A 24,486-nucleotide genomic window follows, 5' to 3' on the forward strand; every position below is an offset into this window, starting at 1 on the left:
GGCGGCCAGAAAAAGTTAAATAGCCTCTGTGTATGTCTGTATACGTCGTATATCAAAATTGGCATTGAATGTTTGCCATATATGTGTACACTATAATCCGCCCTGAGTCCCCTGTGGGATGAGAAGGGCAGAATATAAACACTGCAAATAAATAAATAAATAAATAAATATTTTCCCCCCAACGATAATCAGATAACATGTGAATTTGGGTAGTTATAATCAATTACAGTAAACATTAAAAACATCAATTGGATAATACTTTTATTAGGCTCCACGCAATGGTTACAAAATAGCTTTGTATGATTCTTCTTGAAGGTGTATGTTATAGTAAACAAAAATTCAGGATGTTAACAAGAAACTGCAAATCAGAGTAGCCATGATTGAGGCATGACAGAAAGATCTTCAGGACAGGCCACATGGTAATGTCTGAAATGTGAGTGCAATTTCAAAACTACAGTAGAGATTTGGCCATTGCAACTAGATTATGGTTTGACTACTCGTAGTAGGGTTTTGTGTTATGTGTTTGTATTGGCCCCCACAATGACACTTGGTTTCTTGATAGAAGTCTGCTATGGAGGAAACAACTACAATTGTTTTGCTGTTGTGGCCAGAGAGAGTTTATAGTTAGGTCACCAACTATAAAAATGTGAGACGTGCAAATCATGTCAGATACATTTTGTAATTTTCCCTTCAATCATTTCAAATAAGCCAAATGCTGAAGCCTCCAGCCAGCCTTGGACTGAAGCTGCTTGAAGGAATGGATGTGGCAAGCGCTCCAGTGTTTATTACATATCAGAGGAAAAGAAAACTGCTGGAATCAGCCACAGAGGAACTTCAAACAAATGTTGCTTTACATTGGTTGTCATCATCCTTTTTCTTCTCACACTTAATATCAGTGAGAGATGGAAGATCCGCTGTCCTGCAAACTCCTGTCCGCAATCTACCCTGGGAAGATTTCAGCTCTGCGATGCATCCTTCAAAGCCGAGATTGTCTTTGGATTCATTACAAGTCCGTCCCAGGCCATCTTCTCTCCCAACATCATCCACATCTATTATGTGGTTTACATTTCTGAAAAATTTCTTCCTAACTCCACCAGGATTGAAGTCACTACTATTGTTTTTAGAGCTTTCCTCATAAATGTTTTCTCCAGTTACTTGCACATCTCTTTTCTGTTTAGGGATGACACCTACAACAAACAGAAAAACAGAAGGGTAGGGCAAATAATGTGCATTATGTTTTGGTTTATGTACTTCCAGTTCCACAATTAGGCTAAATCAATTTGTGGAACAAATAATTGATTCATATATTTAAGATGATTCTTTAGAACTTTCTTTAATTGTATTTTTCATTGTATTTATATATATACACATTGCCTTATGTACAAATCTTGGGGGGAGAGAACTGAACATTTACATGAATTACTACCAATTTTTATAGTGTAGTCACAATAGTACAAGATTCTTGCTCATAAATATACCCTTACTATAATTAAAATCAAGCATGACAGTAAGAAGTAATAATAATAATAATAATACTTTATTTATACCCCGCTACCATCTCCCCAAGGGACTCAGTGCGGCTTAAATGAGGCCAAGCCCACAATACAACAGTAAAAACAATAACAGACACAATACAAAGCAATTAAAATAAATCTCATACACAAATAGCATAAACATTAAACAAGTCCAATGGGCAGCAGCTAGATTACTCACCGGAGCGCCATACAGGGAGCATACCACCCCCCTGCTGCATCAGCTCCACTGGCTGCCGGTCCACCTCTGAGCACAATTCAAAGTGCTGGTCTTGGCCTATAAAACGTATCTCTCTCTACGTTCCACCTCATAATTTAAGATCTACTGGGGAGGTCCTGCTCTCGGTCCCACTAGCATTTCAAATGCGTCTGGTGGGGATGAGGGACAGGGTCTTCTCGGTGGTGACCACCCGCTTATGGAACTCGCTTCCCAGTGAGATTAGATCAGCGTCCTCCCTCCTTACTTTTAGGAAAAAACTAAAGACGTGGTTTTGGAGCCAGGCCTTTGTCTAGTGGGCACAACAGCACTTTAGGCACTGAACTAGGACAATAGGATTGTTTGAATATTGGAAATGGCTTTATGACCTGTGATTCTGTGATCTGTTCTATGTGGTTATGTAATTTTAATTAATATCACTGTTTAATTGTTATGTAATGGATTTTATATTGCTGTTTTATATTGTTGTTTTGATACTGTTGGCATTGAATTGTTGCCTGTGTTAGCCACCCTGAGTCCCCCCTTGGGGGTGAGAAGGGCGGGGTAGAAATGGTCTAAATAAATAAATTACGGAAAAACCTATTAAACACCAAATTATGCTATGATTTTACAAATTAAGCACCAAAACATCATGTTATACCACAAAATGACAGAAAAGGCAGTTCAATACATGATAACGTTATGTAGTAATTACTGTATTTACGAATTTAGCACCAAAACATTGCAATGTATTGAAACAACTGTGGATCTGGGTGGGAAGCAGACTGCATTGGATAATACAGGATGTTGGATGAGCAAAGGTTGGATAAGCGAGGCTCTACTGTAATTGAAATCTCCCCTTGTTACACTATGTAACTAATTTTTTGTTCCTGGGTTATAAAAGTGATTTCCTAATTTGTTCTGTCATAAAAACTGAGAAAAATGTTTATTAAATTGAAAAACTTTTTTTTTGCGGACATCCCGCAGCACATTTTGCTATGGTTTTTCAATGAACATCTCACTGAGTCTTAACCAATTCAACATCCTTTGTGGTAGCCACAAAAATGAAGTTTTTGGAGTCTAACTACTGCTTTCAAAGTAGCTACCCGACAATTAAACAGGAAATAACACTTTCAAACCAGGAACATTTTTTAAAAAAATTGCTACACAGTGTTATAGAAATTTAGCAAATTAAAAAGAAGTTTCTAGTCTTACAGGTTGTGTCTGATGTGCTCATTTTTATATACAGGAATGGGTTCATGAATCCAGTCTGTCTACTAAAGTGGTCCATGAGGTCATGAAGAGTCGGAAGCAACTGAACAAATAAACAACAAACAAAAGTGCTGCTTTTCCCCGAGACTATAAATTCACAATGTTCTGCCATGCAAGCAGCTGCATCAATCCTGCTTGCAGCAAATTATAATCTGAATTAATGGAGGTACAGACCAACCAGTATCTGTTCTAGACCTAATGTTACTGTATATTTTGTACCATCAAAGGTACAAAATGCTCTTCTTCCTCTTCACTTCTGTCTTGATTATTTCAGTTCTGCATAAGGTTATTCTTTACTTTAGGAGTGATTATCAGAACACTTAACATACAACATTCCAGTTGCCAAAGTGTATGAGAGATAATTTTGGCCGTTTATGTATATATATAAGGGCAGTAAATGAATCACCATCTTCAGCCAAAAGCTATTTTAGACTGGGCATAGTCTAATCCACAGCAGGTGCAACATGGACACATGGAAGATTTTTATAGGATCTTTACAGCTTGTCCTTACTTCTCCACCTACATACATGTAGGCAGTGTGAAATGAGGCTAGGGCTCTGGAGCATATATATAGAGGGAGAGAGTTAGAGAGAGAGAAAGGGAGAGAGAGAGAGAGAGGAGGGGAGGGAGGGAGGAAGATAGGGAAAGAGAGAGGTCAGAAGGAGGTGGAGAAGAATGGTGGAAATACAGGCAGGCTGAGCATTATGCTTGTAAAAGGAGTGGGGACAACAAGCGGACTCTCTGGAAGTGATGAACATTCTGCATCTGTGGGATCTTCTTGTGCAGATATCTAGATTTGTGTATTGTTGAAGGCTTTCATGGCCGGAATAACTGGGTTGTTATGAGTTTTCTGGGCTGTACGGCCATGTTCCAGAAGCATTCTCTCCTGACATTTCTCCCACATCTATGGCAGGCACAGAAGTTGTGAGGTCACATCTCACAACTTCTGTGCCTGCCATAGATGTGGGCAAAACATCAGGAGAGAATGCTTCTGGAACGTGGCCATAGAGCCCGAAAAACTTACAACAACCCAACTACATTTTGCTCTGTATATTTTGGCAAAATTGGAAGAAAACGTGCCGTAATCCATTTTATGTTAGTTACAATAACTAACTACAGTTCTAGGATCATATCACCCACTTATGTTTATATGCTACACTAAGTATTTGGGAAACAAATGCTTGTTTCCCAAATACAAGTGATAAATGTTAATATAACAGCAGCATTATTATTTTATTCATTACTTTGATAAGCATGGCCTCTTTTCCATAGTCCAAGTCATCAATAAAGATGTCAAATAGTACTCAGCATAGGTCAAAACCCTATGGCATCCCATTAGTTACCTTTCTCCTGAATGAAGAGGAGCAATTGGTCAGCACACTTTGAATTTTTTTTCATCTTGGATTCTAAAATGCTGGAACAACTAACTCCCTGTCCTGTTCAAAGCAAAACAGGATAGGCATTGGGTGGAGGGTCTAATTTTCCTGCTCATGGTGGTAATGTTTGATTGACAGAATCTTTTAAGCCTTTCCTCAAAGATGCATAGGAGCAACAAGAACCAGCACAAGGATTATTTCACCGAGCCTGCAGGAAACTTGGGAGTATAATTAGTGAATATATCATACAGTGTGCTATAGAAGAGATTAAGAAATTATTGTTTAAAATATGGAAAGGGATATTAGGGATTTCTGGGAAATAACTGCAGTGACATTTTAATGTAAGGGATTTAAATATAGTGGTGGAATCTGTCTTCACTGTAAATATGCATTTTAATAGTGTTGTTTTATCTGTCTGTTTTAATTATCTCGTACCCCACCTCGAGCCATGAAAAGAGACAGACAACAACAACAACAACAACAACAATAATAATAATTGGTTGTTGTAGGTTTTTCCGGGCTATATGGCCATGTTCTGGAGGCAATTTTTCTCCTGAAGTTTCGCCTGCATCTAGGGCAAGCATCCTCAGAGGTAATGAGGATGCTTGCCATAGATGCAGGTGAAACGTCAGGAGAAAAATTGCCTCCAGAACATGGCCATATAGCCCGGAAAAACCTACAACAACCCAGTGATTCCGGCCATGAAAGCTTTCGACAATACAATAATAATAATAATAATAATAATAATAATTAAATATACAGATTGTATCGCTGGAAATGAGATGTGGAAAAAGAAAAGGTGAATAAGAGAGAAGAATTTAATATAGCCTAAGAAAAAGGAATAAACATTGAAGCTGACAAATACAGTAGAAATTCATATAGTAACTGATTTGATGATGATTTTGATGATGAAGACAATATTATTATATATAGCCCACTTTCCCCAGTCTAAAAGAACTGGAGAAGTAAATGAATCTGTAGACAGGATCTACAACAGCATCAGTCAGCATTGTGTACATGTGGCCATTGGTGCATTCCTCTGTTCTTGTTTAAAATGGAGTAATAGGTTTACATTTACAACTCCCTTTTAAAAAAAAATGAAATATCTATATAAATAAAAATGTAATGTTTGTTTGTGGGATTAACAGAACTCAAAAACCACTGGACGAATTGACACCAAATTTGGACACAAGACACCTAACAACCCAATGTATGTCCTTCACTCAAAAAAAAATGATTTTGTCATTTGGGAGTTGTAGTTGCTGGGATTTATAGTTCACCTACAATCAAAGAGCATTCTGAATCCCACCGATGATGGAAATGAGCCAAACTTGGCACACAGAACTCCCATAACCAACAGAAAATACTGGAAGGGTTAGTGGGCAATGTCCTTTCATTTTGGAGTTGTAGTTCACCTACATCCAGAGATCACTGTGGACTCAAACAATGATGGATCTGGACCAAACTCTACACAAATACTCAATATGCCCAAAAGTGAACACTTGTGGAGTTTGGAGAAAATAGAATCTTGACATTTGGGAGTTGTAGTTGTTGGGATTTATAGTTCACCTACAATCACAGAGCATTCTGAACCCCACCCATGACAGAATTGGGCTAAACCTTCCACACAGAACCCCCATGTGGGCCACAGCAACGCGTGGCAGGGGACGGCTAGTATCAAATATTTTTGCACCTATTATTAATTTTAGTTCAAGAAATACTTTGAACACCTTATAGAATGAGAGCTGAAGTATACGTTTTTCTGGTAACTCTTGATTATCCCTCCATTATCGTGAGGACTAAGCAGGTACATGTTTCAAATGTAGAACTAAGGTTGGGACTATTTTCTCCCTGTAGTATCAACATTAGGGATGGGATCAAATTCAAGGTGCAGATGCTTGAGCAATTAAAGAAAAGGGAAATGAGATGGGTGCATCCCACCAGATGGTAGTCCATCCCTTCCATATCTTTGCACCATACTACTCTCCTCTACCAGCTATTGTCTCCTCCTCCCTGTTCCCAAAACCTTATACTCTATTGTCGAACGGTTCTTACCATCAGGAGGTTCTTCCTAATGCTTAGGTGATACCTCAATTTGACTGCATTGTTCCATGTCCTAATCTCTAGAGCAGCAGAAAGCAAGTTTGTGCTCTCCTCAATGAAACACCCTTTCAAATATTTATAAATGGCTATGAGGTTCCCTTTCAATCTTCCTTTTTCCAAGCTAAACATATCCAGTTCCCTAAGGCATCATTTTGGTTGCCTTTCTCTGGACATATTCCAGTTTGTCAATATTCTTCTTGAGATTGACTGGGTAGTTGTTGTTTGGGTTCTTTTTTTCCCGTGTGAAGATGTGGATTTGCTTTCCTCTGATCTGCTAGAACTTCTGTTCTCCAGGAATTATCAAAGGTGATTGCCGATGTTTCTGAAATTAGTTCTGCCAGTTCTTTTAATATCCTTGGATGGAGTTGACACTGGATACTTGAATTCATTTGGATTAGCCAGATATTCTGGTACTGCTTCTTTATCTATTCTGTGCTGCATTTCCCATACTACACCCTTTGCTCCATCCTCTCCAAGTTGAGCACTGTTTACCTTTTGGGAGAAGACTGAGGCAAAGGAAGTGTTGCAAAGTTCTGCCATTTCTATTAGTCTTTTGACTTTACCTGTATGAAGTGACCCTACCATTTCCTTGTTCTTGTTTTGGCTATGGACATAACAAAAAAGGGCCTTTTAATTGGTTTTAATTTCTCCTATTTTTTTCCTCCTCATTGGAATTGCTTGAAATTGTGCCTCCTATATGTCCCTTTCCAGAAAATCTCATCCATCATAAAGTTCTTTCTCTTTTAGTATTCTTGGCCTTTTAGTATATTGTCCTCCCAACCCTGCTATATGCCTGCGAACTATTCCATCAGCGCTGCCTCCGAAAAATCCTGCAAATCTCTTGGGAAGACAAGCGGTCAAATGTCAGCGTGCTGGAAGAAGAAAAGACCACCAGCATTGAAGCGATGGTCCTCCGCCATCAACTCCTCTGGACTGGCCATGTTGTCCAGATGCCTGACCACCGTCTCCCAAAGCAGTTGCTCTACTCTAAACTCAAGAACGGAAAACGGAATGTTTAAAGATGGGTTCCAAGTCAACCTTAAAAACTCTGTCATAGACACGGAGAACTGTGAAGCCTTGGCCCTTGAGTGCTCCAGTTGAAGGTCAGCAGTGACCAGCAGTGCTGCAGAATTGGAAGAGGCACAAAAGGAGGGTGAAAGAGAGAAACGTGCCAAGAGGAAGGCGCATTAAGCCAATCCTGACGGGAACCGCCTTCCACCTGGAAACCGATGCCCTCACTGTGAAAGGTGCAGATCAAGAATAGGGCTCTACAGGCACCTATTGACCCACAGCCAGGATAGTACACTTGGAGGACCATCATCCTCAGACTACGAGGGATTGCCTAAGCATGGGGTCACACTGTTTTCCTGTAAGTTTACTGATACCAGCTTTCTTAAAGCCTAGAATACATATCTGATTATGTCTGACTTCTCCTTTCTGCTGTATAACAAACACTACCAGAACATGGCCACTCCTGCCTAAGGAAATCATAATTTCCACATCATGTTATAGGCACTCTTCTTTAATGGCCTCCAAAGAACCAAACAACTACAAGTCCACAAGAAGACCCTGGAATGAGCATCCAAAATTCTTCCATGAGCCATCCGCATGCACCCAGCTTAATACTTCTTCCTGTTTTTATTGTGTTATGCTGTATTGTTTTGTTGTTTTTACTGTTATTGCTTTAATGTTTTTGATTTGCTTTGAATTGTATTGTTATGCTATTGTGTTGTTGAGGCCTTGGCCTTTGTAAGCCGCATCGAGTCCTTCGGGAGATGCTAGCGGGGTACAAATAAAGTTTAATAATAATAATAATAATAATAATAATAATAATAATACTGTGGTTCCTTGCTATCCTTCGAGAAGAGCATCTGGTATTCTGCTGGGAAATCTTTCATCTTCTTGATTACTTGGAGCATTATTTTTGAGTAAGGATAACCAGCTTGGGATCTGGTTATTTTGAGATCTGTTTCAGTGTCCTGGATTTTGATGGGGATCCCGTTCTGTTTTTTGGGAGCCTCTCAAATTCAGGAAGACAGAAATGTTTTCAGTCCGGGAAGCCGAAAGATTCATTTTCTATCTGGCGCTTTATGGGGGGGACGGGACTTCCCAGGCTCCCCTTTCCTGTCATTTTAGGCATCATTTGTTCCTTACATCCTTCATTAAGACTTGGATTAAAAGCATCAGAGTTAAGATACAACTCTTTCTGCGGTTCTTTCCCTTCTGTCTGTTGAGGAGACAGGTGCTGCAGGTACACGGGGCGCTCAATCCCTGCAGCACACAGCTTTTTAAAGGATGCTTCCCCACTTCCCAGGAAAGGAAGGGTGATTGACCTGGAGCTATCCTACCCTGGACTTCTCAAAAAAGCCCCCTCTTTTCTTTTGAGTTGCAGGCCCTGGAGTGGTGCCTTTCCTCCCCTCATGCTTCAATCTCCTTTGTGCTTCGGGTTTAATGCTCAGCAGTTAAAGCTGTTTCTACTCTAGAGGAGACAGGTGCTGCAGGCATGCCCAGCACTCTCCCTGCAGCACAAAGCTTCTTAAAGGAGGATCCCCACTTCCCAGGGAAGGAAGAGCGATCGACCTGGAGCTATACTGTTCTGAGCTTCCCTTAAAAAGCTGTCTCTTTTCTCTTGACTTGCAGGTTCTGGAGTAGTGCCTTTTTTCCACTAGCAATTTTCCTTCTAGCGGCTGCCTCTCTCCCACACTCCACTTGTAATTGAAGGCAGCCAGTTTTCAACAGACACTGTTCTGTTGAGGCAAAAAAAAAAAAAAAAACCCAACAACATGGACACTGAGTCCTTGCCATTATGGCCATCTGAACAAGTCAGACCAGCTGATTAGCTGAAGGGAACCTGCTAAATCATGGACACCGAGTCCTTGCCATTATAGCCATCTGAACAAGTCAGACCAGCTGAATTAGCTGAAGGGAACTGGCTAAATCGAATACATGCCCAAGCCTAATATACAGTAAGCCAAAATTTGGGAAAGAGCTGTATTAATGGGTTCTTGTAGGTTTTTTGGGCTATATGGCCATGTTCTAGAAGCATTCTCTCCTGACGTTTCACCTGCATCTATGGCAAGCATCCTCAGAGGTTGCTTGCCATACAAGAACCCAAGGATTCCAGCCATGAAAGCCTTTGACAATACAGCTGTAAAAATGATAAGGATGTAAGTCACTATTTCATAGCTTTACATTACACTTTACAATTTATAAAACAAAACTGAAGCAGGGGGTAATGATAGCAATGCTGGGGATTAAATTTGGCTTTTAGAATTGGTAGTAATAACTCACAGTACATCTATCCATGTGCACAGTTCATCTCAATGTACAGCCTATAAAACACAATAGGTAACTAGTTCTTTACCTTGAATTTGTGCCTGGCTCCAGTTGTTGTAATTTGGGATTCCTGCCTAAAATAATGTACATCCCAAATCTGAAATAATTTATTTCCTGATATAAATGCTAGGAACCTTAAAGCTTTGTATGTGATTTCATGACAAAACAGAGAAAGCTGTCAATAGAGATAAAAGGATAAACAAAATTATAGGGGAATGGGCTGTGCAGATTAACAGAATCAATCATGTATTTTATATTTCTTGCATGAGCAATGGTCAAGTGTAAAGATGCTTCTAAATGTTTCCACTGAAATGAATGTGGATGTTATTTTAGCCAAAGGAGCTCTTTGTGTATTCATGGCATAGGATACAAATTATGTATAAGAATCATAGAACGAGAGTACAGGCAGTCCCCAAGTTACAAACATATGACTTACATATGATTCACAGTTAAGAATGGAGGGCGAGATAACAGGAAGTAAGAGAAATCTCCCTCTAGGACAGTGTTTCTCAACCTGGGGGTCAGGACCCCTGGAGGGGTCACGAATGAGTTTCAGAGGGGTCACCAAAGTCCATCAGAAAACACATATTTCTGAAGGTCATAGGAACCCTTCTCTTCCTTTTTAGTGTTGGTGAACTATAACTCCCAGAATTCAAAAATAGCGCCCCCCCCCCCCAACCCCACCTGTATTCAAGGTAGTGTAGGTAGTGTCCATTGTGGGCTGGGTTCAGAGTGCTCTTTGACTGTAGGTGAACTATAAATCCCAGCGAATACAATTCCCAAATGTCAAGGTCTTTATTCCCCAAACCCCATCAGTGTTCGCATTTGGGCATATTGAGTATTCGTGCCAAGTTTGGTCCAGTTCCATCACTGTTTGAGCCCACAGTGCTCTCTGAATATAGATGAACCACAACTCCAAAACTCAAGGTCAATGCCCACCAAACCCTTCCAGTATTTTCTGTTGGTCGTGGAAGTTCTGTGTGCCAAGATTGGTTTAATTCCATCATTGGTGGAGTTCAGAATGCTCTTTGATTGTAGGTGAACGATAATTCCCAGCAACTACAACTCCCAAATGTCAAGTTCTATTTCCCCCAATCTCCACCAGTGTTCACATTTGGTCATATTGAGGATTCATGCCAAGTTTGGTCCAGATCCATCATTGTTTGAGTCCACAGTGCTCTACCTGGATGTGGGTGAACTACAACTTCAAAACTCAAGGTCAATGCCCACCAAACCCTTCCAGTGTTTTCTCTTGGTCATGGGAGTTCTGAGTGCCAAGTGTGGTTCAATTCCATCTTTCTTTCAGGAAATTTACTCCTGAAAGAAAGAGTTCAGAATGCTTTTTGATTGTAGGTGAACTATAAATCCCAGCAACTACAACTTCCAAATGACAAAATCAATCCCCCTCCCAATCCCACTAGGATTCAAATGTGGGCGTATTGGGTATTTGTGCCAGATTTGGTCCAGTGTATGAAAATACATCCTGCATATCGGATATTTACATTACGATTCATAACAGTAGCGAAACGACAGTTACGAAGTAGCAATGAAAATAACATTATGGTTGGGGGTCACCACAACATGAGGAAGTGTATTGAGGGGTTGCAGTATTAGGAAGGTTGAGAAACACTGCTCTAGGAAAAGAAATTTACTCCTGAAAGAATTATCATTGGAAAAAGATGTCTCAACTGAAGATTTTTCTCAAATCCTTGTTTCCAGAATAAGGCAGATTTTTTTTTCCAAAATGCAATGATCACAGAGACAGAAAGTGAGGTGAAATCTTCTGAACAGGGGCACAAGACAGCAAAACAAACACCACAGGGATGTTAACCCTTCTCTGTGCTATCTAATGGGTGTGTATGTGTGTGTCTGGAGTTACACTGAAAAAATGCACCTGTTCTGACTTACACACAAATTCGACTTAAGAACAAACCTACAGAAACCATATTGTTCATAACTTGGGGACTGCCTGTATTAGATTCATTACTGCACAGAAAAACTTTCAGATAAAAAGAGAAAGCTCTATAAGAAAAGAATTTATTACCTAGGGCAGGAGAAGCTGGGGTACAAAACATAAACACAAACTATATTAAGTTAGCTAATTGAACAAATGTAGAAGATAGAAATAGCAAAAGCTGAAGGACAGAGTCTATGAAGGAGGTACAGCATGCACTAAATGCAAGTCAGTTTGAAGATTTAAGTGCAAATAGTCACATATGGATTCCCTTTTGAAACAAAACAGAGCTAATTTGTTATTAACTCTCAGTAACAACTCTCCCCCCCCCCCCCCCATCCATTTTATCTTTCTCACACAGTCAGTATAGATACATACAAATGTACAGAGTCAGACTACAAAAATACACTTCTTTTTTCATTGTTTGGACATTACTAATTACAATATAATTTCAAGTTTGATTTCAATATTTTTTCATAATGGCAGCTATAGAACATTTTTAAAAGCAAAATCCTTTCCTGATATTTTAGAGTAGCAGGACAGAAGAGTTTGGCAATTGTTTATCATAATGCAACAATTATGCATGTGCAAATAATTATATACAGGTAAGAAACTGGAAAAAAAATAACAGTCAAATATGTGCTTGCATCATGAAGTAATATATGACAACACTTGATACTGGAATACCAAAAGATAATCCATTCCTTGGGACCCATGGCATTGCACAGGTGCCCCCAAATGCACAAATGTCTTCAGGGAACCAGAGAATATAGATTTCTTTGTCTACTCCAATTTTCCAAGGCACAGCTTTGCAGGCAACTAACTCACAGGCTAAGAATTGAGATAAATCAGACAATATTTGGATTTGGAAGCTTGAACCCTGTTGTTCCATCAGTGTTGTTGTGCCAGTTGTAGAAGCAAATGTAGCAGTGGCACATAAAGAAGGTGTGGATTAAGAACAGGCTGCTTACTTGTAACTGTTTCTTTAAATGGTCACCTGTGAAATTCGCATATATGGGTATTCTGTGCATATGTAGACAGTTTGGAGTTCTCTAGCTCTAAAATGAAACATTTTGGCAGTAGTCCCACCCACTCTCCTTGACTGGACGGGGCTACCAGGAGAGGCTAGCGCCTCAGTTCCTTTTGTCCGCCACACTAGCACCAGTTTAGGAATCCCTCTTAGTTCTTTTCACTATTGCTGATTCCTTTTCTGACACTTGGACCATTTTTGACTACCCTTTTGCCTGCTATTTGGACTTGTTCACTCCTTCCTCTTACTGAACTGACCTGATTACTCTTCTGCTTGATGTTTTAGACTCTGTTACCCCTCAACTTACCAGCTTGACTCGGACTGTTTGACTCTTCTTCTGTCTCACCCGTGGTACAGGCCAGTTACTTACCTTGTCAGTTTGCCACCATGTTGTCCACCACTTTCTTTTAAAAAATGTGCATCTTATGGGGGAAAGCTCCTGGATATGGATGGCCATTCAATGTGCTTACTATGTCTTGGGGAATATTAGGTTATTAAGTTCTGCCATGCTTGCCAGGCTTTCAACCCCCCCCCCCCCCAAGTTCATCGGAATCAGGAGTCTTGCTTCAAGGTGCTCCTGTACAAGGAAGTGCTTCTGGCTCCGCCCATCTAGCCCAAAAAGCATTCTGTGCTGAAGCTCCCGCTGCTCCTCTGGAGGGAAGCCCTGTGCTGACTGACCTACTAACTCTTGATCTCGGCTCACCATACATGGTGCCAATCATTCCAGAAGACAGCCCTGCGGTCCTTCCCCAAGGCTAAATCCTCCCACCCAGCCCTTTCAATGTTGGGGGATGGGGTGGTGTGGACTGGCAAAAGGAGCCTAAATGGGCAAAGACAGAAAAGTCTGGATCAAGTAGGAAGCCCTTGGATACTCCCAGCCAGGAGATCTAATCCACCCCCCAACAGCCTCACGTGGGCAGCAAGCCTCCATCTTTGGAGAGCACTGTAGCTGCCCTGATGATCTCCTTGGTGCAGTCCTTGGCTTCCCCCTTTGCCAGATGAGGGGCCACATGACACACCTCCTACCCCCACCCAGGAGGGTTGGGTGGGCTTTAGGTGAGACAGCCCGCAACCCTTAGAACTGCTATCATCATTAGCTGCTCTCAAGATTGTGCTCCCTCCATGTGGAGACTCGAGACCAAGGTCCCACAGCTGGTTCCACTTGCAGAGATCTCCCTCCTCCAAGCACTAATACTACAGATCCCATTCGCTATAATTGAGATCTTGGAGCTCTCACTCCCAAAGTCCATCTCAAGCTTCCTCTTGTTTCCTCTGCAGGAGCCCTGATTGAGTTGGTGTGCTCTTTGTCACAGTGTCACAGTGCCTAAAACTGACTAGATCATGCAGAAGATCATGGCCACTGCCTTCACCTCACCATGCGACGAGGTGGTGAATTCCTCCCCAACACCTCTTGATGATGTCAGTACCCATATGTGCGATTTCACAGATACCGCAAAGAAGAAAAAGGACAGATGATTTTCTAAGTCATCTCTCCTACAGTGCTTTGATCTGAAGACAGCTCTGGGTGGTCAATCATTTGGAATAAGCAGGCTAGAGCTCACAGTTGCCTCCTCCTCTCTGTGTGAGTGGAGGGGAAAGTTCAACTGCATCATTACACTAGTATATTGTACCCCTTTAATACTGGCAGCACAGCCAGACAAGCAATATATTCTCAATTTTTCATGATCATGGGACATGAAAATGCATTGGTTATTGCTTGGGATGGCTTGCCCTGCATTTCTTTGCAGCACATATAGCACAGTGTGCACTTTTCCTGTTGCTCTCCAAAAGCACAGTCAAGACATGATCTAAAGACTGTGTTCAGTTATACTTTTTATATGTAAAATTTACAGTGTAAATAGATGTAACAATTGTTGAAACAAATGTAATAGGGAATCATATTAAAGACAATTAAAATTCAGAAATACCTGTTTTGCATTTCTCATAAGTAGTTTTTTTCTGATTATCTGTCAGTAAAACTGGAGGTGGATACCTGGCTTCTGCAAGAGTGCTTTTGTCTGAAGTGGGTGATGATGATGTTGGTGATGGTGATGAAGGTGGCAGTAATGTACTATTCGGGCTGTTAATGTCCCCCTCAGCTACCAGTGTCAAGTCCGCTACGTTCTCATCCTCAACAGTTTCTACACATTCTTTCTGCAGTTCTTTAGACTGCCTTTTCCATATGGGGGCATCCTGTAATGGCAGAACTGGAGACAAAGGCGGACTGAAAGGTGCGCTGAAAGTCTTCTGGCTGAGCGATTTTGCTAGCACAGCTGGTTTCTGTTTACTTTCTGAAAGATTAATTTTTGCGGCTGAGCCTTCGTTACAGTTTTTCATGAAGCCCGCTTTTCCACCAAGCTGTGTGTACCTGTCCCTAACTTCAGGAAGTTCACTTCTTTTGCTGCAGCCTTTAGTTCCTTCAGGTATAAACGAAGAAGGGTCTGCTCCAGAGGAAGGTAAATGAAGAAATTCAGGTAAAACCAGGTCTTCTCTTCTCAGCAGCCCCCGCTGGTCATCTGCTCTGTTACTTTGTACTTTGGAGATGAGGTCAAAGAATTCTATTGCAAGAAACCAGAAAAACACAATTTAGTCAATGTTGCAAACTGCTGCCACAAAATTAGTGACACTTCCTTTCCCAGTGCAAACTGACCCTAGCCTCAGCAATTTGCAAAATGGTGAGCCCATAACATAAGTCTTAATGTGATATTTTTAAATATTTGTTTCTGGCTCAAAATGCTTTGTAAAACTTTATAATGTGAGCACTCATTAAGTCGTTTACAACTTTTTATATAATTGTAACACATTGCCGTCATGAAATATTTGCTTTGAAATTGGGTCCTCCATTGTACACCTTGTACATTGCATAAATAAATGCAAAAAAAATGAAGAATCATTCTGATTCTTAAAGTTCAAAACATTCAAATAGCTTCTGGCTGTTAATTTTTTTCTCTTGACACATTTTTATCTTCGGGCTACCTCTTGAATTTTACAAAAGATACTATTGATCCCTGTTTGTAGTTACATAAGACAAGAAAGGGATAACTCTTTCTCAGAGACTACTTAAATAGCCACTTGATAGCCAGAACACACCCAACGGCCAAGTATAGAAGAAAGTTGCATAAAACTGAGAAAGAGCATAAAGAAAAGAAAAAAGAGTCAAGCAGTAATGCTGGGACTCAAAAACATTCACCATGACAAAAGAATAACTCCAAAGTAGCCCATTTTTGCCCCAGATCTGGATGCAAAGACTTGTGATTGAATGCATGCATTGCATTCAATCATGCATGCTGCTCAGCGTTTGTTTTTTTTAAATAATCAAGAGAACACACTATGCAAGGCTTCTTTAGCCAGGACTTGGACCTTAGTGATGATCTATTCAGTTGTGTATGCCTTTTGACCATAGCCTCAGTTCCTTTGCGTGCATGCTAAGTGTAGGGCGTGCTCTACAAGGCTGTGTGTACAAAACACTTAAAGACTGTTCAAGCACACGTGCTTTTCCCCACAACCTTCTTTTCTCTTCCTCTGTCCTCTTAAGAACCTCAGGAAGGAAATGCAGGGTTGAGTGGGAGTAGGATGGGAACTATATGACATAATATGTATGGCAGGAATATGATACAACGTCCATTTTTTATCCAGGACAGACTTTCCTGTCAGGAACATTGAGATGTGTAATTTCCATGTCTGTTTTGTTGTGAATGCCACTGAATCCCCCACATCAGGCATCTCCTGCATGCTAGGAGTCCTCACATTCATCTCCGACAGAGCTTCCATAGCACTTCAAAGGCATGGAAGTGGGTTCCTGTAAGACAGTGCTTCTCAACCTGTGGGTCCCCAGATGTTTTCGTCTCCAACTCCCAGAAATCCTAACAGTTGGTAAACTGGCTGGGATTTCTGGGTGTTGTAGGCCAAAGCACCTAGGGACCCACAAGTTGAGAACCACTGCTGTAAGGATACTATAGTGGCATACTTAGTGAGCATTAAGATTATGGCTTGAATCCCACATCTAGCACTAACTAGAATGAAATATCCTCCCTCTATCCCACCTGTCACTGCCCTGGTCTTGGAGGGAGAAACGAAGCAGGAATACCTACTGGACTTATTTCCCTTCTTTATTGCTACTCCCTTTTCCTTCTCTGCTGCATCCTGTAAACCTGAGGGCCAAATTCATGATTTTTAAGCTGCTCCGAGAGTCTTTGTGACTGAAGAAATTGGTATAAATGCTCTAAATAACTAAAATAAGTAATAAACTATAGTAGATTCATTGAGTCAACTTTGAAATGATGAATCAGCATATAACTCAACCACAATGAATCAATGAGTATGCTCTGTTTAGGATGTGCAATAGGATTAAGCAGTTTGTGAACTGCTTTCTCTTTCGGGTGTTAAAAAGCAACTTTCCAACAAGGATGATCCCTACTTCCACTGCATGGACAGCAGCAATACAATGAGGCTTCATGCTCAAGTAGGATCCCATTTCTTTGGATAAATCTACACTGAAGAATTAATGTGATTTGACACCTCTTTAACTACCATGGCTCAATGGTCTTGACCTATAAAGCCCTATACGGTTCTGGCCCAGCTTACTTGTCTGAATGTATCTCTTTCTATGTCCTGCCTCGGAGCTTAATATCTTTTGGGGAGGCCCTGCTCTCAATCTTGCCTCCATCGCAAATGCGCTTGGTGGGGATGAGAGAGGGCCTTCTTGGCAGTGCCCCCCCCCCCCCCCCCCCGCCTGTGGAACTAACTCCCCAGCGAAATTAGGTCAACTGCACCCCTCCTTTCCTTCAGGAAGAAGTTGAAAATATGGTTGTGGGACAAGGCATTCATTCGGGTAGCAGGCTAATAATGATGACAATGCTATGGAGAATGGATTATGGACCAGCCTTGGACTGAGTCATCGGTTGCAGAATTTCGGAATTATATATGGCTAACAGTGAATACTATTTTAAAATGATTTTAATTTAATATTAATCTAATGTTTTTACTTATTATGTAATCATTGTGTTTTACTATGTTTGTATGTGGGGATATCAAATTGCTGCCGGCCCTGAGCCGCTGAGTCCCCCTCTGAGGGTTGAGAAGGGCGGGTACAAATGCTTGAAATAATAATAATAACAACAACAACAACAATAATAATATGGAATCCTGAGATGTGTGATTTGGTGAGGTACCACAATGATTTAGCAGAGATAACTAAAGGCCTTGTAAAACTATAACACTCATGACTCCATAAGCTGGAGCTACAGCAGTTAAAGTGGTACAGGACTGCATTTATTCTACAGTGCAGATGTACCATTAGAAATTAGCAAGAGATCCTCCTGTTCCTCCAGTAACATTATGAATGTCAAGCAGGGTAATGACAGCCTCCTGTGAACTCACACAGTGAACACACGTTGCTACTGCTGCTGTGATGAATTAGGAATTAAGGTGACAAGGGGCTGACAATAAGTCTTCTAGGGGAATAATCAGCAGATCCAATCAATCGAAAATATGGGAGTAGGGTGTATGAAGAAAGGTGAAAGATACCTTGTGTAGTGTGAATGGCACTTAGGGGATGCTTTGTTGCTTCTGACTGGTTTTGCACTTTGTGAAAAGACACTACTTAGACATTTACAGTAGGAGGCTATCTTCATGGCTGAAATATGGGACATACTGCTGAGATCTGTGCTGTTTCATTGTGACAGAGAAGGAGAATAGCTTAATATCAGTATAAATTAAATGGTGTGGGAGAAGCAAAAATAATCTCTTACTCCTGGATTAGTAAACAGCCAAGCATCTGTTAAATTACGTTTTAATATGAGGTCTTTGAAGGAAGGAAATGAGCGAATGCTTTTCTTTTTTTACTTGTTTGTTTCTATCTAATTCAGGATCTGCAGCCGTACTCTCCTGGATTTTTTAAAACTTAATAAGCACATTCCTGAGGAATTCACAATACTTTGCATTTTGCTAAAGTATAACTGTTCCCCCTATTTTCCCTTTAACAAATAAAAAGTCTCTTCTAAAGTTGGTCAATCAATTTTCAATGTAAAGGGAAAAGAAGAGGCAAACAAAATGGCACAATTTCTTAGTGTTGGCTATATAATTTACTATTAAGTTTGATATACTGCTCCTCCCTTCAATGCATTTTTGTAGAAAATATATCAGCCTCATTTTTTGTAACAAAACTGCTTCACAGCTGGCTGTTCCCCAACTCACATTAATAGTTAAATGATTTAAGTCCCCCATTTATGAAAAAAATGCTTCATCTTTTAGAGTATAATCTGTGTGACTTTTTGTAAAACAGTGCAATGGCAATTATTGGAATTGTAAACAACCACAACAAGCAAAGTGTTTTTAAGTCTCCAAATTTAACAGATTGGAATATATTTTAAAACGTATATCTTGATTTGTGAAATTCAAATTGTGAATTTATAAACAAATTCAGCATTCTCTTTTAACGTTTCCTCAGTTAGCCACTTGGCCAGGTGTGATTTCAAATGTATTGTGAAGTAAAATAATTATTTTAACAAAATGTTATTTAGCTGAAATAAAAATCTGTAATAGGCATCTCTCGTGTTTTCAGTTTTAGCAATGTCTTCTGATAATCTGCCCATAGTTCTCTTTGCTTCATTTCTTGAACGAAGGCTGATGAAGTCATTTTTATCTCTTATTTTTTCTCTGGGTTTAGTTTCTGGAAAGTCTTATGGAAAAATACATGTATCTATTTCAAGTACATTGGCCACCTTCAAAAAAACTATTGGAATGGCACAACTACACTGCTTTTATTTTCTTCCTCCTTTGTTGTGCACTTAGAAAGGGTATTTACTGGCAGCGAGTGCATATATGTTGCTTAAAGCAATATGAAACACTGTTTTGAGAGATTTCTGGATGGCCTGAGCTGGACTCCTTTAGAGGACAGTGTTGCAGAACCCAGCAATTTGTTGAACTAGATGTTGCATATGTGCTGGTTTAGAGCAATATCATGGCAGTCCTGCCACCTCACAGGACATGGAACAACTTCCCTTGAAATTTCAATGCGTTGTGAGTTTAAAATTTGAGTAGTGTTACCATGGATGCTTTACAGGGAGTGGGTGCTAGTGTTGATATGTTCTTTTAGTTAACATTGCTGTTAACTGTCTTCTGTTTTGCTGCTACGGAGGTTGAGGTTTCCAATTAAGTTACAATAATATTACATTAATTAAATAGCTATGGCATATATAGGATAATAGACTGCCTAATCTTTAGGTCTTCTTTCTATATTACCGCATTGTACATTAAGCATACCTATAACTGCCAGGGTCCATACCCAACAGCCTAAAAGGGATCCACAGAGCCACCTTTTTTCCGGCTCCTCTTTTTTAATCCTCAGGTAACATGCTATCAGGACTTTATCCTTCTCCTGTTTTCCCACCTTCCTGCCCCCACTTCAGAAATCTTAGTAGCAGTGCCTTGCAGGGTCCATTTCTATTTTTCAGCTATCCCATTTCCCTGACCTTTTCTAAATTTCAAGAACATTTACAGTAGAGGCTTACATCTCTCCTGTTTTCCTGCTTTTTCCTCCGGTCTCAAGGATCTTATCAGCAGAGATTCACACAGCCCACGCTGAACTGACACTCTCCAGATGTGTACCTAATATCCCATACTATCCCCGCTGTTATTTTTAAACCCCGGGAATCTTACCCAAGTATCTTTCAAAGTCATATTCTACCCTCCCATTTAAAAAAAAATCTAAGTTTTAGATTCAGGACTTAGCAAAAATGCCCCAAAGAGGTCTGAATAAGGTTTGAGGAGAGTTTAACTTAGTTGTTACATCTTTATTGTATTTATTTTCTGCAACAGTGTCTATTCTCATTTAAGATTTGACAAGGAAGACTGGTCATGTTTTACCATGCTGAACTCACCTGATCAACACAGCTATCTGGTTATTCTGAGACCCAAATGCCTCATTCAAGGAGGAATATTGAGAGTAAAGGGGCAAGAATAGTGATGAGAGCCCAATGGATAAGGAATCTATCAGACTTCTCTTTGGGATCTTATGATTTTTGATTTGTAACTCTGTACCTCCTATCTGTTGTAAACAAATCATACTCCACCAACATTTGAAGCATCTACCATGGTTTCCTGATAAAGCCCTTCTTTTGCTTTTAGTGGCACTGCCCATTCCTAGACTGGACAAAAGCTGGCACTGCAATATGGAAAACAAATCAAACCTCTGACGTTTTGAGTTGTCTAACAGAAATATACATGTGCAGACACATCTTTCACCAATACTGTCAGCACTCCACATTTGATGGATTTAGGGGCACAAGACCTCTATGAAAATGGAAATAAATAAATAATCTGAGAGAACACCTCACTAAGAACCTTTAGCTCCTCGAGCACGACTCTATGGTCACCATCTGCCCGAAATTTACCAGATTTCTAGATAGAACATTTAAATCAAATCCACAATAAATTGAACTTGCTAACATGGAAGTCTGACTGCTTAAGTTAGGTTGTAATTCCAATCACAATTACAAAGGTGTATCTTGCATTATACACAAAGAAAGTAAACATTCAGTTGGGACTGACAGGCTAAAGGATGCACATCCATATGAGCCACACACAGAGATTGCACCTCTGATAATTATTTGTTCCCAAGGGGAAAACAAGTAATTTATTCAGTTGGAAAAATCAAATTTCAGAATATTTTCCAAAGCTAGTTTTTCAAGATATTTTACAAGGGAGAGGAATCACCATTTTCCTGCCTGCAAACATGTATAGGTCGGGGGGGGGGGGGGGGCATTAGTGTAACTGGGAATCCACACACATCTCTACAAAACCTCCAGCACGATGCCTATACTGTACAAGGCCAGCCATTAAAACATAGAAAGACAACAATCCTCAGTTGCCTTCTGCTCTTCTTCAGCCACTATGTGATTATCATGTCATGGATGCAGGAAAACTGTGAGTGTGTGTGGGTGGCAGTGGGAATAATTGTCTAAATCTCTTTGGAAACTCGGGGATGTTAAAAAAAGGTTTCAGGGTCTGCTTTGTCATTTTGAAAGGTACAGTACGTCCAGTGACCTATGAATAATCAGACCCATGGTTTTTGAGTTAACTTTTTGATTATATTTTTAAACTTATAGATGAGTATGTACAGTAGGTTGTTGCTGTTGTGTGTTATTCCTGACTTATGGTGATTTGTTCAGAGATGGTTTGCCGTTGCCTTTCTCTGAGATTGAAAGAGTGTGATTGTGCCTTGCTTAGTGTCAACCATGAGATTTCCATGCCTCAGTGAGGATTTTAAGTCTTGCCTCCCAGAGTTCTAGTCCAATGCTCACAAAATTGGCTCATAGAACTAGTTATTCTTCCCAAATGATTGTTTTCTTTTGAGGCGACATCTCAGGGATAAAAATTACTCAGTAATTTATGGAGCAAGTACGTTAGCAACACACTCCTGCAAGTATATGCACAAAACATATTGCCATATCTCATATTGGATGGAAAGGGTTTGCATAATCCAAAGAGTTTTGTTGCCAATGTAGAAAGGAACACAAAACGAAAAAAGAAATATGGTATCATCAATAACAGTTTAAACAGGTTAATGCATTCTGGAGAATTGAAAGGTACATGTTTAAACTCTCAAAACATCAAATGATGTGCTTTTTCTCTTTCACTTGCATTCCAAATATGTTTGTCCATAAATTGCAGAATTTCAAAATGGATTGAAGTTAATAGCAAATGGAATCACAGTACGAGCAGAATTCATTTTTTTTTTCAAAAAAAAAGAGAGAGTTATACATGAACGTTAGGTTCGGTGTAAAATCTAATACTACTGCATAGATTTTTTAAAGAAAGACATACCCTCTGCTTCGTCCAAATTAATTTTCTGACACATTTTTCCCCCAGTCTGTGCAATATTGTCTTCTCTTTTTGCTAGACGGACATCCCTAGAGCTTTTTCCACTTTCTCCTTTTACTTTAATAGAATTAGACTTTCCTAGAGCTCTTCCCTCTCCCTGTATTAGAAGGAAAGGTAAAGGGCCTCTTACTGAATGAAATAAATTATTTATAAATAACATTTGCTTTGCATACTCAACTATGATTAAACTAATGTTTTGAGAAAGTTGTATACAACAATAACAACAACAACAACAACAACAACAAAACAGATGCACATCTACATAGCATCACGGACACACAGAACATCTGACAGGTCCAAATTATATACCTCACACAAAATTGAAAATAAATTTCTCTCAGCAATATTTCTCATGAAAACTGTAATCTTACACACAGCACTGATGGGGGTGTACTGACAGCGACACGATGACTTTCCCCTCTAATCATTTTCCAACCATGTGGGCAAAAGGCGGGCAGGTGCTGCATCCCCTGGTGTTGCTCCACTCAGGATTGTGCCCTCTTGTATGTTTTCATGTGAGAAACGTCATGTAGCACATGCTAATTTATATTTAATCCATATAATAATAATTTTGAGGCTTTGCGTGGTTTTTGAGCTGTATGGCCATGTTCTAGTAGCATTTTATCCTGACATTTCGCTTGCCTCTGTGGCTGGAATCTTCAGAGGTTCTGGCCATGAAAGCCTTCGACAATACAGTTTTAATTTTAATTGTATCTGTTTTGTACTCAATTTTAAATGTATTTATTAAGTCGTTGTGAGTCCATGCAGTATGTTATGTAGTATTTTAAGAGTATATCTCGCCAGTGATATGTGTGGCATTTTGATTTTTTTCTATATAGGATTTTAATGCTGTACTTTATATTGTATTTAATAATCTGGTTTTCATGTATTTATTTGTTTGCTTTATATGTGAAAGACCTATAGTCTCAGCATCAAATAAAAAACTATTAAGCCGTTGCTACAATGTCTCTCAATGTTTTCATTTATAACTTTTGTTCTATCCCTTCATGGCTTGTTTATTTATTGCCTTAGTAAAAAAGGGCATACTGTACTGTACTTGGTGTTTTGTCCTCTGAGATAAATATTTAGGGCACAATCATCCAACAAGAAAGATATATAGACATGTATGGAAGGCATCAGGCCAAAGAGCCCACATATGCAAACACTGATATAGGATATTCATGGAGACAAACGAATGTTTTTCATTTTTTCCCACCATAGAAGCCAAGACAATTAAACTGAGACTTTGGCCATATCCCGAGAAGCCATCACTTGCTAGAAAAGACAATAATGCTTGGTAAGTTAGTAGGAAAAGAGGAAAACTGAATTACAGGTGGATAGAGTAAATCAGGGAAGCAATAGATCTGAGCTTGCAAGACCTAAGCAGGGTAGTTAATGATTGGGTGACTTAGAAGTCTCTCATTCAAAGGAATGCCATAAGTAGTTAACAACAAACTGAACTTTTTGGTTAGTTGATTCATTCAGTTTTGGATTTTGGAAAAATGATGGCGTGACAAATGGTTTCAGAAAACTTACTGTGGGTGCTTGATTTCCTGCATTAGAAGTTATAGCTGCACTGTGTTTTAAAGATGTACCCTTTCCTTGGTCTGTAAATGACAGAAATAAATTATATTGATAAGTACAATAAGTTTCTTTACTATAACCTGTTGTATATGAACAAGAATGAGAAAACTCACATTAGAAGCTTACTCTACTCCAATCTTCCTGTGTTTAGTGGAAAGGCAAAAAGGGTTTGACAACAGACATTCAGATATATGTATGTATTACTATTATTTATGTCCCGC

At 39.7% G+C, this 24,486-nt stretch overlaps 1 protein-coding gene across 8 annotated transcripts in view; it reads right to left on the reverse strand.

Moving 5' to 3' along the window:
- Window positions 1–246: 246 nt before the first annotated feature.
- The window catches only part of RGS12 (regulator of G protein signaling 12), a 98,022-nt gene continuing 73,782 nt past the window's right edge, over window positions 247–24,486 (reverse strand). For 6 of the 8 annotated variants that reach the window (XM_060778011.2, XM_060778009.2, XM_060778012.2 and 3 more), the window contains 4 exons: window positions 24,218–24,288; window positions 22,625–22,778; window positions 14,728–15,357; window positions 247–1,187 (listed from right to left, as the gene is read on the reverse strand). In XM_060778011.2, coding sequence (XP_060633994.2) covers window positions 835–1,187; window positions 14,728–15,357; window positions 22,625–22,778; window positions 24,218–24,288 — 1,208 coding nt within the window. In that variant the 3' untranslated portion in view covers window positions 247–834. Of the gene's footprint in view, window positions 1,188–14,727; window positions 15,358–22,624; window positions 22,779–24,217; window positions 24,289–24,486 lie in introns of those variants that run through there. The other 2 variants (XM_060778013.2, XM_060778014.2) reach the window with 1 other exon arrangement.

This window comes from Anolis sagrei, chromosome 5 (genome assembly GCF_037176765.1).
Source record: "Anolis sagrei isolate rAnoSag1 chromosome 5, rAnoSag1.mat, whole genome shotgun sequence".
Lineage (NCBI taxonomy): Eukaryota > Metazoa > Chordata > Lepidosauria > Squamata > Dactyloidae > Anolis > Anolis sagrei.